The sequence below is a fragment of the Amorphotheca resinae genome (assembly GCF_003019875.1).
Source record: "Amorphotheca resinae ATCC 22711 unplaced genomic scaffold M430scaffold_5, whole genome shotgun sequence".
NCBI lineage: Eukaryota > Fungi > Ascomycota > Leotiomycetes > Helotiales > Amorphothecaceae > Amorphotheca > Amorphotheca resinae.
Genome location: NW_020194475.1, coordinates 1471017 through 1484816, shown reverse-complemented (window position 1 = coordinate 1484816; position 13800 = coordinate 1471017). Strand labels below are relative to the sequence as shown.

General features: G+C 51.9%; 6 protein-coding genes across 6 annotated transcripts; 1 reads left to right on the top strand and 5 right to left on the bottom strand.

The window, feature by feature from the left end:
• The first annotated feature begins 205 nt into the window (after positions 1–205).
• Positions 206–2233, top strand: M430DRAFT_120321 (hypothetical protein). Its single transcript, XM_024861774.1, has 3 exons — positions 206–419; positions 485–1096; positions 1149–2233. The coding sequence occupies exons 1-3, from the start codon at positions 322–324 to the stop codon at positions 2140–2142; spliced, it is 1704 nt and encodes a 567-aa protein (XP_024721771.1). The 5' UTR covers positions 206–321; the 3' UTR covers positions 2143–2233.
• Positions 2234–3031: 798 nt separating this feature from the next.
• M430DRAFT_34758 (hypothetical protein) lies at positions 3032–5041 on the bottom strand. Its single transcript, XM_024866609.1, has 4 exons — positions 4546–5041; positions 4315–4463; positions 3274–4262; positions 3032–3209 (listed from the first exon to the last, which is right to left on the bottom strand). The coding sequence occupies exons 1-4, from the start codon at positions 4658–4660 to the stop codon at positions 3146–3148; spliced, it is 1317 nt and encodes a 438-aa protein (XP_024721770.1). The 5' UTR covers positions 4661–5041; the 3' UTR covers positions 3032–3145.
• A 1288-nt stretch (positions 5042–6329) lies between these two features.
• Positions 6330–8530, bottom strand: M430DRAFT_101025 (glycoside hydrolase family 16 protein; the record flags this gene model as incomplete). The annotated part of the gene is made up of 4 exons (XM_024860673.1): positions 6330–6407; positions 6469–7557; positions 7608–7788; positions 7842–8530. 4 exons carry the CDS (start codon positions 8528–8530, stop codon positions 6330–6332), a joined length of 2037 nt encoding a protein of 678 aa, XP_024721769.1.
• A 1775-nt stretch (positions 8531–10305) lies between these two features.
• M430DRAFT_18651 (hypothetical protein) lies at positions 10306–10824 on the bottom strand (the record flags this gene model as incomplete). The annotated part of the gene is made up of 1 exon (XM_024863917.1): positions 10306–10824. The coding sequence occupies one exon, from the start codon at positions 10822–10824 to the stop codon at positions 10306–10308; it is 519 nt and encodes a 172-aa protein (XP_024721768.1).
• A 34-nt stretch (positions 10825–10858) lies between these two features.
• M430DRAFT_50159 (hypothetical protein) lies at positions 10859–11408 on the bottom strand (the record flags this gene model as incomplete). The annotated part of the gene is made up of 2 exons (XM_024868125.1): positions 10859–11103; positions 11168–11408. The coding sequence occupies 2 exons, from the start codon at positions 11406–11408 to the stop codon at positions 10859–10861; spliced, it is 486 nt and encodes a 161-aa protein (XP_024721767.1).
• An 800-nt stretch (positions 11409–12208) lies between these two features.
• Positions 12209–13596, bottom strand: M430DRAFT_58322 (hypothetical protein; the record flags this gene model as incomplete). The annotated part of the gene is made up of 5 exons (XM_024868722.1): positions 12209–12243; positions 12297–12517; positions 12568–13241; positions 13295–13451; positions 13505–13596. 5 exons carry the CDS (start codon positions 13594–13596, stop codon positions 12209–12211), a joined length of 1179 nt encoding a protein of 392 aa, XP_024721766.1.
• Positions 13597–13800: the final 204 nt, after the last annotated feature.

Below are 13800 nucleotides of genomic sequence, written 5' to 3'. Positions count from 1 at the left end.
CCAGTTATTACCTTGTCGAAAGATTTGAATGAATTCAGTGACATCGGAAAATAAAGTTTAAGAGACGAAGACGATCTGCAATATATCTTGCCCCGTCCAGAGTCCTTGCACCGATTGTGGCATAAAAATAGGTATGAGCCTGGGCCACCGCGACGAAACGGCATCGCATGTGATCCCTTAGCTTGACTACCCTCGGCATCCAATACGAAAGCTTCGGTCCTCCCGACAATTATCTCATCAATGAAATGCGTCAATAAATAAGTGAACCTTTGTTGCCCAAGGGATACTTTGCACTGTTGGTTTTGGAAAGACTCCGCCAACATGCCGGGCACTTCTAGGATGCCAGTAAGCCTGCGTAATAGCCTCAATGTCAAGAAGGGCAGTTCCAGCAGCCAATTGCTGTCACTGAATATTGATCTGTGAGTCTGGCCATCTCCCCAACAAGCGCTGCGCAATAGCGACGAGGCTGACTTGAGAATCGCAGGTTTCGCAATATCATCTTCTTTCTCTTCTTGCTGCGATGGACAAGAAAGGGACTGTTGAAGCTTAAAGGGAGAGGGGTATTCGGCACAATCCTGGATGCCTATATCTCCATCCGACGAACGCTGTATGGCTACTTCCTCCGCGCGCCGGGTGTTCGATCGCAGGTGCAGAAGCAAGTCAATGAAGCCATTACCAAGTTGCAAGGGAAGCTTGTTCCGTCAGGGCCCGGAGTGACGAAATATGTGAATCTACCAAAGGATGGGTGGACGGAAGAGGCAGTATTGAAGGAGCTGGAAGCTCTGGCAACGATGGACCACACACGATGGGAAGATGGTTATGTTTCGGGAGCCGTGTATCACGGAGGGGACTCATTGATGAAGTTACAGACCGAGGCATTTGGGAAGTTCACAGTAGCCAACCCCATACATCCAGATGTGTTTCCGGGGGTCAGGAAGATGGAGGCAGAGATCGTGGCTATGGTCCTGGCCATGTTCAATGCGCCGCCTGGAGCAGCAGGTGTCACCACCAGTGGAGGTACCGAGTCTATTCTTATGGCTTGCCTGAGCGCGAGGCAAAAGGCGTATGCTGAGAGGGGCGTCACTGAGCCAGAAATGTAAGGGTTGGTGACGCACGTGTTCATGTTCAACCGCTGATTGTCTTCCTAGGATTCTCCCAGATACAGCACACACAGCTTTCCGTAAGGCAGGCGAATACTTTGGTATCAAGATCCATCTAGTTTCCTGCCCTGCACCATCATATCAAGTTCACATTCCAAGTGTGTCTCGCCTTATCAACAGCAACACAGTTCTCCTTGTTGGGTCAGCACCCAATTTCCCGCATGGCATCATCGATGATATATCCGCGCTCTCCAGACTTGCATTGAAGCGCAACATCCCTCTCCACGTTGACTGCTGTCTTGGATCTTTCCTCGTCCCCTTCCTCGACAAGGCAGGGTTCGAAACCGAGCTCTTCGACTTCAGACTCAAGGGCGTGACCAGTATAAGCTGCGACACACACAAGTACGGCTTCGCCCCCAAGGGCAACTCAACAGTCCTGTACCGCACCTCAGCTCTCCGAACCTACCAGTATTTCATCTCCCCCGACTGGTCCGGCGGGGTCTACGCCTCTCCCTCCATCGCGGGCTCCCGGCCCGGCGCCCTGATCGCCGGCTGCTGGGCAAGTCTGATGAACGTGGGTGAGACGGGCTACATCGAAGCGTGCCACACGATCGTCGGGGCAGCGAAGAAGATCATCGGCGCGATCCAGGAGAACCCCGGATTGAACAGCGACCTCCAGATTATGGGCCGACCGCTCGTCTCGGTCGTGGCCTTCACGTCGAAGACGCTCAACACGTACGACATCGCCGACGCCATGTCGGCCAAGGGCTGGCACCTCAACGCGCTGCAGAGCCCGCCCGCCATCCACGTCGCGGTCACGCTGCCCATCGCCAAGGTGTGGGAGAAGCTGGTCGCGGACCTCGAGGCCGTCGTCGAGGCCGAGAAGGAGAAGGAGCGCGTGCGCGTCGCCGAGGGCAAGGGCGCTAAAGGGAAGGCCATGGGCGACAGCGCCGCTCTGTACGGTGTCGCCGGCAGCCTACCGAACAAGAGCGTCGTAGTCGACCTCGCGGCCGGCTTTCTGGATACGCTGTATAAAGTCTAGAACCCCCCTCTTTTGTTACTGCCCAAATATATGTATATTAATTATAGTACACCATAGTATAGTAGTATAAAATGGGCGTTGGGATTCAGCTTCATCATCATCATCATCTGGTTCTACCTACTTTACATATTGGTTTGTCTGCCAGATATTGATTGCATGTCGGCTTGCGAGCCTTATATATTTATCCATCTCTCCCTCTAATAAAAACAACCCCTACCGTATATAGCCAGAATCTCAACTGAAGAGGGCAAGCTTGCTTTATGCTACCGGCGGGGTACTACCTAGTTAGTAGCTAACTAAGTGGAAGAAAGACGTACAGCTGCAGAAAAGTAAGTAAGTAAGTATCAACACTGGGCAGAACCATTTCTTTCACTTCCGGAGAAGGAGAAATAACGAGATGGGAGATAGATATTATCTGTCATCCCAACACGCAACATCTGAATCTGAGCATCATGATATTCGAATTCCAATCAAAACAAAAATGATAGGTATTTTGAGATTTCATTTCCTTCTTTTTATTTTGAGAGAGAGGGAGAGAAGAGCACCATTTGCTTTTTTTTTGCTTCCTTGCATACCTTCCTTACCTTACCTACCTACCTACCTAGATAAAAAAAATCCCGAAGGTTAGCTAGCCATGCTAGCACAATATATACAAGTGCATTGCAGGATCATCCATCCAATTCCCATCTATCTATCCATCCATCCATGCATGCGTGCACGCCCCATCAATTTTCTTTTTTTTACACATTAACATCTCAACCAACCAGCTAGCTCCCGCCTCAAAATCCCAAGATTAGACCTCCCCGCCCTCACCCCTGAAGAAGCCGTGGTGGCCGGATGCGGTGACGCCCTCGTTGACCATGCTCTCTGCGTCGCCGACCTGCTTCCGCTCCGTGACCTCCCGGTTCTTGAGTTTGAGATTCATCTGCTTCACCCTCATCATCGTCAATCCTTGGGCCGCCGGGGCAGAGAAACCCGAGCCGGTCCTCATGACTGCTGATTGTTATTGCAGAGGTTCCGACGAGCTGGACAGCCGGTTGAGATGGAGGTATACGTCTGTTCCGTAGCTGTGGGGGGGAGAGTTAGTTAGGGTTGAAGAAGGGGGGCCGGGGATGTGGGGGATGTTCTTACCCTTCCATACTGATCAGCTTGAGATCCCCTCCGAAATACCGCGCGTATAATCGGGATATCGGTAGACCGTATCCGAATCCTGCCATGGGCGCTTTAAAATCGCTCTTGTCGAAATCAGGATCCAAGCTGGGCGTCGCATCCACCGTCGTGTACATGTATGTCCATACGAGAGGGATAGCACTCCGCGGGATGCCCCCTCCCTCATCTGAGATTTTGATGGTGATATCTTCTTTCCCTTCTGCAACAACCACCTTCGTCACCGGGAAGTCCTCCTTGTCCTGGCCGTGTGTCTCGACCACAGCGCGGAGGGAGTTCTTCAGGGTTTCGAAGAGCATGTGCGACAGATGTCCGGGGACGTACATGAAATTCAGGTTCGGCGGGCAGACGAGCTGGACCTTCGGGGCGTCGAATAACCCGTAGTGGTCCTCGCACACGAATCGAGCGTTCTCGATGGCTTCTTCAGCCAGATCGCGGACGTTGGTCTTCGTGCAGATGATCCCGACATATGTGGGATCTTTGTTGCGGCTCTGGTCCGTCAGGGCAATATGTTGCCCGATCAGCATCCGGATCCCGATACGCGACATGTAGAATCGGTCGAGGAAGGATTGGATGTTGTTATCGATCTGCATGCGTTGCCGTCGGCGCTTGTATTCTAGGATGCCCTGCGCTACGGTGGTCACGACGCCGTCATGCCGTCGTTTGATCTGGTTCAACGTTGATGCGAATCGCTGGTTGTAATCATGAAGCTCCGGAGGCCAGTCCGTACTATCCTCCACCGTTGCAAAGTATCTTCGCGTGGGGGCTTTCTTGGAGTCGTTTCCACTTCCGTGTGTCTGCCAAGGGGATGAGCTATATTGACCCTCCCTTACGCTGGGGTTGTGTGTCGCCTCCGTAAGGATCCTTGATTGCTTCCCGTTGCTATTCACGGGCTTCATGAGTTTGTCTCGAACCTCCTTCGATAATCGTGGTTTTGGAAGAGTGGTTATCTCCTGATCACATGTCAACAGCTGCCATAGGTCTCTCTCCGCACTCAGAAACTACCTCAAATGACTGCGCATACCAGTCCTGTACCCTCTTTATAGATGGCATCTCATTCAACCCATCTGGAAGCTCCTGAAGTTCCTGTACCCGGTGCGCGAGCCGGATGGGAAGTTCTTCAGAGAGGAACTGCGACGCCCGAAATAGTGTTCCTACACAGAAACAGATGTTAGCAAAGCGCTCCCCCCCCTCGTAATGACTTGACGCCCCATCGCGCCGAGGTGGAAAACGTACCTGTAGATGGCCTCTCCCCAAACTGTACCATCTGCCTCAAGCTCACGCCCGTCGCTGGGAAGCCCGAGTAATGCTTGATGGTGTCCATCAGCTTCTCGGACTTTTTCCAAGACATCGTGTGACTGCTTCGCGGCCCTCAGGCCTCTAATGGATAATGGCAAGCCCTTGGAGAGTAAGCGGCTCTATCAAGCCATGTGCTGTTGCTGGCCACAGTGCGAAATGCTCTTGTTTGTCTCCGCGTTCTGTGCGCTCGTTCCTGAAGCTGCTTATGACGCACGCGGGAGCTGACGAAAGCCGAGGTAGCCCGCTCGCTGCTGGGCCAAGGCAGAGGGGGAAGCAAAGCAAAGCACAAAGAGGAGGAGAAGAGAAGAAGTGGCGAGCAATTGAGCAAACGGGCGGGTGGATTGATGGAGAGGGAGAGAGATGCGACGAGAGGAAAAGGGGGCGTGCAGAGTCTGGTGTCGAGGATGGTGTTGTGGGTTAAAGAAGAGAAGCTCGGTCGTGTGCTCCTTGGGACCTTGGGTCGAGTCATCTTTGGCAATGTTCGGTCGCCGGCAATGCCCCGCGTTCCCCATTGCCGCACGACAGGAATCCCGTCGGTGCGGCAATCCAGCGGATGAATGGTATTGCCTCCTTATAGCCAAGCATCCCGCCAACTTCGAGGGAGCTATTAATACATTCATTACAACGTCTTCCCGAATCCCTCCCTCCTTGCATTCCTTTGACCTGCACTGCCTATTCTCTCCCCTCAGAGCTTTCCATCCTCGTAGAGCCACATGCGCTCAAGCAAGAGGTACAAGTTACAACCTCGGGACACACGTGAGCTCGGGATCTGGCTTGGCTTTCGAGAGAGCGATGAACGGGCAATGTCGGGAACAAGGAAGTGAAGAGACGAGTAGAAGGAAGACCTTTTGAGCTCTGTACCCTGTCTTTTATAAGATCCGTCTTGACACTTTTGGTCTGGACACTTTTTGGCTTGAATTAGAGACAATGACCTTGTAATGGCGCCAAGGCAAGGCAAGGAGACCAGCCACATTGACCCTATAAGCCTTCTCGAGGATAGTTAACTTCATTCCAAGTCCAGCATCGTGCACAACGCCATGGTGATATATGTTTTGATCTTGTTTTCTGATTTTTGTATTGGTATCACAAATACGACACCGTCTAAATACTCAGCTGTAGGACGCCAGTCCAATGCAGCTGGCCGCTAGCCATCCCCACATCAAATCATCAAATCGGCCATCCGCTTGAACTCATCTAACTCATCTAGAGTCTAATAAACCAAACGAGGCTTCGTGGTAGCCTCCCATTCCCCTCGTCACTTCCCCTCATTTCTTCCCTTCCCATCCTCAAAAGACCCTAGAGAAGCAAAGTAAACTGGTATTGTACAGATGCAAGTGCAAATGCAAAACAAGAAAAATGACCACCAGATGCCTGCTGTATTCCCATAAAGCGGAATACATAGAAATTATGTTGTACGCCGACTCCGCTATGCATTTATTAAGACCACAATTGTGTAAACGAGCCCCGCGGGAAGTTTCAGTGGCGCCGTTCGCCTTCTATCTTTTATCGTACGTAAAATTCGTACTGTCTCGAGGGATTGCCTGGAGAGAGTGAGAGACCCAAATAAACAGTTGTTGGATCAATGAAACTTTGAAAACAGCCGGCGAGAAAGAAATTCGCCGGCCGGGCACTGTCCAGAACCTAATTAGAACCAGATCTGGACAGGCTAGAAAGTGGTATTCGAGGCGTGGATGGCATAACCAAGGTCAGGATTACCCGAATCACGCTGTGCAGCCATCCACCAATGTGTTTTGGGGCCAGGAATAACCTGTGTCCGCCCAGCTCGTTAGATTGGGGTTCTACCAAGGAGTTAGCAATCGCCTTAGATACCCATGAGCTGTGGAAAAGGGAGAATCTTACATTATACGCCAGGGGATGAGCCTTAATATACTCGGTTGTTTCATAGCCCTCCGGATCGCATGTCACCGACGCCTCGTTGGGATCTTGGTAGATTCGAATGTAGTCGACCCGCATCGTGGCAGGTAGGAGCTTGGCGAGGTTTGCCAAGAGGACCTGGGCGAACGTGTTCGACATACCAAAGTTAACGATGAGAGACATCGGTTCCTCCGGTAAAATTCGCTGTCCAACATTCCCATTAGGTTTAAGGGACCGAGCATCCATCTTCCACGTATAGTCATTTCCCACAAACCAACTAAGATCCCCCTGGGGCCCGGGATTATATTCAAAGCCGAAGGTCTGGTAGGCCTTCCCATCATACCAATCGTTGTTCAACCACGACAGCGCCGAGAAGGCTTGTTGGTAGGGTCCACCACGATACGTGTTCATGCTGGTAATCTCAGTGTCATAGACCTCTACATAGTCGTAGTCCGGCTGATAGAAGATATCAAACGGGGCTACCTGGAAGGATTGAGACACCTCACCAGTTCCGCGCACGTATTGCCCAGGACCCAGCCATCCAACAGAAGCTTCGACAGCATCGATTTCGGGAGCTGATCGAGAGATTCCAGGTGTAGGGTGATCTTCTCCGCTGCAGGTGCATGCTGGCAAACGCATTCCAGGTAGATAGCTTATACCGTCCGTAGAGCTCTGATTTGCGGTAATGCCTGCATCACATCCATTCCAGTAGCTGTAGGGCCACATGCCTTCCGTGGTCGCAGGATATCCAGGTCTTCCAAGGTTACCCATAGCCCAGAAACCGGGCCAGAAGCCGGAAAGGTCACCTCGTCCAGGCAGCGAAATGCTTGCTTCCAATCGACCGCCCTTGAAACACAGTTTGTTCCATGACTGCAACATACCCGAACGGTAGTTGAGGTTATGACTTTGGAACGCGTCGAACTTGATATTGAGTGTTCCATTCTCGGTTGAGATGGCATCTGGATCGTACCATTCGAGATCCTGCGTGACACCATACCATATGTCCACCCCCTGGAAGAATGGGTCGTCGCCATCGTAGAAGGTTCGTCCGTCCGTGTTGAACTCATCCGAGAACTATGAAGGTTAATTCAGACCTCGAAAAATTGAAAGTAGCCGATACATACCTGGAGCTGAAGTGTTGTGCCATCATTTGATGTCCTTGTATATTCGGACTTGGGGGTATCAGGATCAATGAGGCCAGATCTTACGTTCTTCAGCATGGGCACTTTGTCTGACAAGCAATCAACTGCACTGGAGCAGCCCGGAGAAACCTCCTTTGGTGCTACTGCCTTTCTAACGGCGGTCCTGTAGAGGGTCAGTGGATGAAGACAGGGTGCGCAGACCTGGAAGGTACATACACAACGGGGTACGCAATGAACAATGCCAGAACTCCAAGAGTAATGAATGCCAAGCCTCCAAGATTTATAATACCTCTTTTCGAACAGAAATCGCACTTTTCTCGCTCCTTGTCGCTCGGATCCGGATTGTGTAGGTAGTCGTCCTTCTCGACATCTTCGGGGAAGAGCAACAGGCCGGCTGAGGGCATGATGTTGTACTTCTCTGATACCGTCTGGGTGTTGATATCGTCATCGCTACCAGCCCGCGAAGGAGCTCTAGAATCATCGAAAGGCGAGGCGAATGGCCCATGCCGACTGTCTCTGCTTCCAGCATCTGAACTCCAACTAGTTCTCGCAGACGATATTGCTGATGCAGTGCGTGATATGGGATCATTTTGCAGATCTTGGTAGGAACGAGCACCTCGTGCTCTCGTAGGGGCGAGCAACATCTCCGATGACTCTGCCACATCGGGGGCACCGTATATTGAAGGGCCCGGCGTAGCCCCCCGCGGTGCTGGGCTCGTCGCTGGTCTCTGCTGTGGTAATAATTGTCTTGAGGACACTGGGGTGCCTGCTGTAGACGGCGAGGGTGAACTATTGTCAGACCGCATGCTGTCAAGTATATCCCCTCCACTACCTGAGTTCACCGTGATATGGGGAGGCCTCCGCGATCTTCGCGAGTCCTCGGAATCCACTGTGAGGGAATCCATGGCGATGGTTGTGGTTTGCCCGGATCAAGGTATCAACAAGCCGCTCGCATCTGCCCTCTTGCTAGGGGTTCAGGGGGTCGGTGTGGAGATAGATCGATCTGAAGAATCGAACCGGGGGCGGGGGGCGGACTAGAGGTATCTCAATGGCACAAATAACTTTTGTGCTGTCGACAGTCGCGAGCCTTTCTGATCTGTCGAGCGTTGGTTTTCGTGCAGAGGATAGTTAATTCAGAAGGAAGGCTCGGGGAGCAGGGAACAACGCGCAGGATGAGCGAGAGCGTCCGACAGGACACACGAGAAAAAGAGTGTGATAATGGGAAGATAGGCAGAAGATGAACGAATGACGCGGTTGAAAGGACAACCTGGGGGAAGAGGGCGGTAATTCAAGTAAGACCCTTCACGAACTTACGAAGTTGTGGCGATGTTGGAGGCGCTTACGAGGTTGATGGGTCGTGGTCGAGGTTAGGAGTACGGAGCAGACAAGACACGACTCAAGCGAACGGGGCTAACCACGAAGGGTTTTGGGGACGGACAGGAGAGTGGAGGAAGATGGAGGATAAGGAGATGGGCGAATAGAAAAAGATCTAACAATTAAAGTTGTTGTTGTTGTCACTGTTTTTGTTTCAATGCGTAGGTAGGGGAGGGCGGAGAGAATGCTGCTAAGAATCTGTCTAAAGCATCGTGTCCAAAGGGAGTCTTTGACGACACGGACCTGTCTTGTTGTGATCCTCTGCTGCCGGCTAATAATAAGTAATGATAATTACTCCGTAGCATGATTATTGCTGCCTCTCGTACATACGACTACTACTTACTTACACGACGGGGCCGCGTACCAATGTCCACTATTCAACGGTACACACTACATTACATTACATTAGCACCGCACCGCCCGGAGCATTCTTTCCCAGCGAAAAAAAGAAGGGGTCCACTATATGTAAAAATAAAAATAGGAACAGGTCTCAGAGCCGTCCATCTCTGCGGCCGCCATCCTGTGTGAAGTAGAAGGTTCTCAACTTCTCAGAGCAGAGGAATTGCAAAGACCACGGATTGTGTGGACTCAGGGGTGCGAGGCGTCCTCGTCTCGGCACTGCTGGGGAGTCCTGAATCCTGAATCCTGATCCAGGGGAGAAGGGAGAAGAGAGAAGGGGTCTTTATGATTAGCTGGTCCATGCATACGTATACATAAATCGATACCGCGCAGAACAATATCGTATGGCCCTCTAGCATGCATGGGATATCCATGTCTCCCTAAAGGAAAAAGCAAATTGGACAGATAAAGTATAAGTTCTCCATACACCACTTCTTCCTCTACCCCGACCACCGACCAACCTTTCTATTTTCACTTGCGCCTACAACTCATACTCTTACACCTACACTTCCACGGCCTGCGCATGACGGAACCCAAGTGCCGTTCCGTGGAACCCTGCTTTGCCTTGCTTTTTTGGGTTCTGCCTCTGGCGCTGGTGTTGGTGCTGGGCCGGGCGGAGGCAACTGGAGGGTAGAAAATGCTAGAATGACACTACCACAAGTGCCTCGAAGTCTATCCTCGATTCGATCGTGGACTTCATAAATACCACATTCATATGTCCATCGGCCTGTAGGGACATATACGCATACGCATATACCTACATACGCGTGAAACAGCCCCTTATTCATACCTACTCACCTCCAATCTATTCGCATGCGAGAAAAACCCCTAAAAAAACCCCTCCTCCATTTTCTTCTTTAATTCTCCTTCTCCCGTGCGTGCGTGTGGCCCGGGGCCTGCCTGCCCTTTACTCCGTCCCGACTCCGGACCTAGGGGACTGCGTTGCGCCGTTACCATGCGGTGGGGACGCACTACCACTCTCTCTCTCCCAGAGCCCCCCGGCTTTCCCAGCCCTTCGTTTCCGTAACCGGGTAATTTCCGCTGAACACGTGACCCCCGCCCCGCCCTCCTCAAACTGGGAGTGTAGGAGGGCTGGAGTCTGGAGATTTTGAGGGGCGGACGATAATGCATATGGACCATACGTTCGTGTGAGGTTGGAGATCAAGATCGAGTATGAGCCTGCAGCGTTTCGGGATCGGGTGCCGGTGCTAATTTTGGCTGGCACTAGACTTGCCTGCCTGGTCTGCACAGCGTAGGAGCTCTTCTGAACCAGGGAAGTAGCAGAGGACGAAGTGGGAATTGGAGAGGAGGGCTGGTTTGGTATCTTGATATTATATTGTGGCTTGACCACGGGAGACGAGTCGCATCGTGCTGTATACAATAAAGAGTGGATATCCAGGCGCTCGTAGTCCTGGATGATTGCCATCTCAGTTCCATATATCATCACCAACCCAAGGTCCTCAACTCTCAATAGCCAAAGCCTTGACTCCCAAAAGCTTTCCCCCTTCTACCCCAACCAGCCAGTATTCGACCCTAGATCCACCTCGCTCAATCCTATAAACCATAACATCGCTCCCCTTCGTAGCCTTCCGCGTCGCATCCACAAGCTCTTTATACTGCCCCTGCGGATCCCACTTCCCAATATCCATGATCTCGACCACTGCCTCCTCCGGCTGTGGGTGCTCGACCAGCTTTGCGAATGTGGCTACAGCAATGTCAGCTCCGCGATCAATGCTTCAAGAGCAAACAAACAGGACAGAAGAACGCACCTTCATCAGGCAATGTGCCCTTATCCTCCGGTAGATTCAAGCAGACGGGCTCAAAAGGCTCATCTGCATCACTGACATAGAACGCATCTGCGACAGCGCTCTTCAGCACCGCCGGGATTGCCTCACCCTCATCCACGGCTTTAAGTCCTGCCCTGCCAACGCTCTGCGTTGCGCTGATTCCTTCACTCGGGTCTGCATTGGCCTTCTCTAGGAACGCGGCATAGTCCTCGTCTGTCGCCATCGTGTGCGTAGTCTCGGCCTCTCGTTGCGCGTCGCTGCTGCTATGGCTCGTGCTGTAGGGGAAGCGTTCAGCCCGTGTACCTCTCTCCCTGATGCTAGAGCTTCCTGCACGCAGAAGAGATAGAGATGAAGAGGATGAAGGAGAACGGTTGGAGCTCACGCTGTAGCCAACGGCGCGGGAACTGCTACTACTGTTCCAACGCCTTGCGCAACCTGAGCAGTTCCACCTACTCCTGACGCTGACGATGACGCTGGAGCTGCAGGAGCGGGAGCTGGCTGCGCGCCCTCGGCACCCGAATCTGGCGTGGGCGAGAATGGTTGCGGTGGCTCGGGGCGGTCGTGTGATTTGTTTCGTCGTGTAGCTCTCTTGTCCCGCGAATGCTTGAATGGTTTTAGGGCGGTGGCAAGTGCTGAAAGAATTACGTCCATGTCATTTCGTGGGACTGAGTATATATATGTAGGTGGTGGGGTGTGGAGATGGGACGTGCTTCACTATGCGAGGACCGATGACGATATCGTCACAAATATCGCTCCTCGCGGGTGTCGGAGTGTTGTAGCGCGTTAAGTGGGAAAAAGGAAAAACACAACAACAAAAAAGCTACAAATTCGCATCAATGACTTGAAGACGGTCACATTCATTCATTATTGGGCGTTAAGAGTGTATTTTGACATGTATTCATAGCCTTTCATTGCTAATAAATCCATGCCATGGCCATTGGTGACCGGTCACATCGAGCACGAAATGCCAATAATTCCCCTCTACACCAGATCGCAAAGCCGGAAAAGAAATCAAGACCAAATTTAAGAGGAAGAAGCGATATCCTTCTTGAGCGTACCTGTAATAAATTAGTAAGACCGTGAAGAAAACTCGAGAAGTCGGTGAACTTACCCATGAAGGCGTGCTTCTCCTGGGGAGTTTGGTATGCACCGTGACCGAACTCGGATGAAGTGTCGATCCATTTCAAGTCGACCTTCTCGAGTGCCTTTCTTGAGGTGTGGACGAACATTGACTTTCGGAGAGTCATGACACGCTTCTTAACACCTGGAACTGAACCCTTGACGATGATGAAGTCGTTCTTGACCTCACCATATCGGACGAAACCACCCATACTAAAAACGGTCAGTCTTAGTTACCCAAGATAGAGAGATCAGGTACTTACGGAGTGATGCGCTTCTTGGAGATATCGAACTCAGTGGATGCGTTAGAGTCATCGTCACCCTTGCCAATACGGTAGACCTTGTGGTTGACAGAGGTACGGTGGTGGTATCCGTCTTGACCAGCACGGGCAACAGTCCATTGGACGTGGGAAGGATGCCAAGCACCGATACAAGCAACCTTTCTGAGACCCTTGTGTGTCTTTCTTGGAAGCTTCTTGGTTCCCCATCTGCTGGTGACACCTTGGAAACCCTTACCCTTGGTGACAGCAATGACATCGATCATCTCATCCTGCTCGAAGATGGAGCTGATCTCAACTGGCTTCTCGAACAGACCGTGGGCGAAGTCAACCTTGTCGGCAACGCTACCGCCGTTGACCTGGATCTCCATCAAGTGGGCCTTCTTTTGCTTGAGAGGGGTCTTGCGGATTTGGGTGTGGGCGAGGACACGGACGACAGTGCAGTACTTCTTGATGCGCTCGAGCTCGCGGGTGATGGAGGCACCGTTGTTCTCAGAGTGCTTCTTGGCGTACTTGGTGAAGGCCTTCTTCTTGCTTCTGTACCAGTTCTTGTAGAATCGGCGCTTGACCTCGTCGCTCAGGTGCTCAGCCCAGACAGTTGTGAGAGATCGGAGACCACGAGGAGTCTCGATGTAACCCACTAGACCAACAACGATCACCTATAAAGATGTTAGCCATTGGCACAAAGCCAAGCGGGCTGCATTGTTCGTACCGGTGGTGTCTCAATGACAGTGACTGCCTCCACGATCTCCTTCTTGTGTGATTTCGCGCCAGGTCGGTCGAGGTCACGGACGATGGTGGTCATACCGGCCTTGTAACCAAGGGAGGCAGTGAGGTGGACAGGCTTCTTGGGGTCATCCTTAGGGAAGCTATTGAACGTCAGTGAGCTCTAACGGGAGGGCTTGGATGGAACTTTTTTCACCTCTTGACCTTTCCACGGTGACGGGAAGCTCTCTTGCGCGGAAGGTAGGCAAGAGAGCCGTGGCGGGGCGCCTCGAATTTACGGTGACTCATTTTCGAGATCTCAGGAGATACCTACACAGGATATCTGGAGATCAATGGTCGTCGAGATTGGCGTGCGTTGAGGGTGTTGATAGAAAGGAAGTTCTTCAACTCTCAAATATTGGGCAAAAAGTTCAGTGTGGGATCTCGTGCGCTAATGTTTGCGCTAAAGTTAGCGAGCCGATTAACCCTCTCGCACGCACACGTGACTCGGGA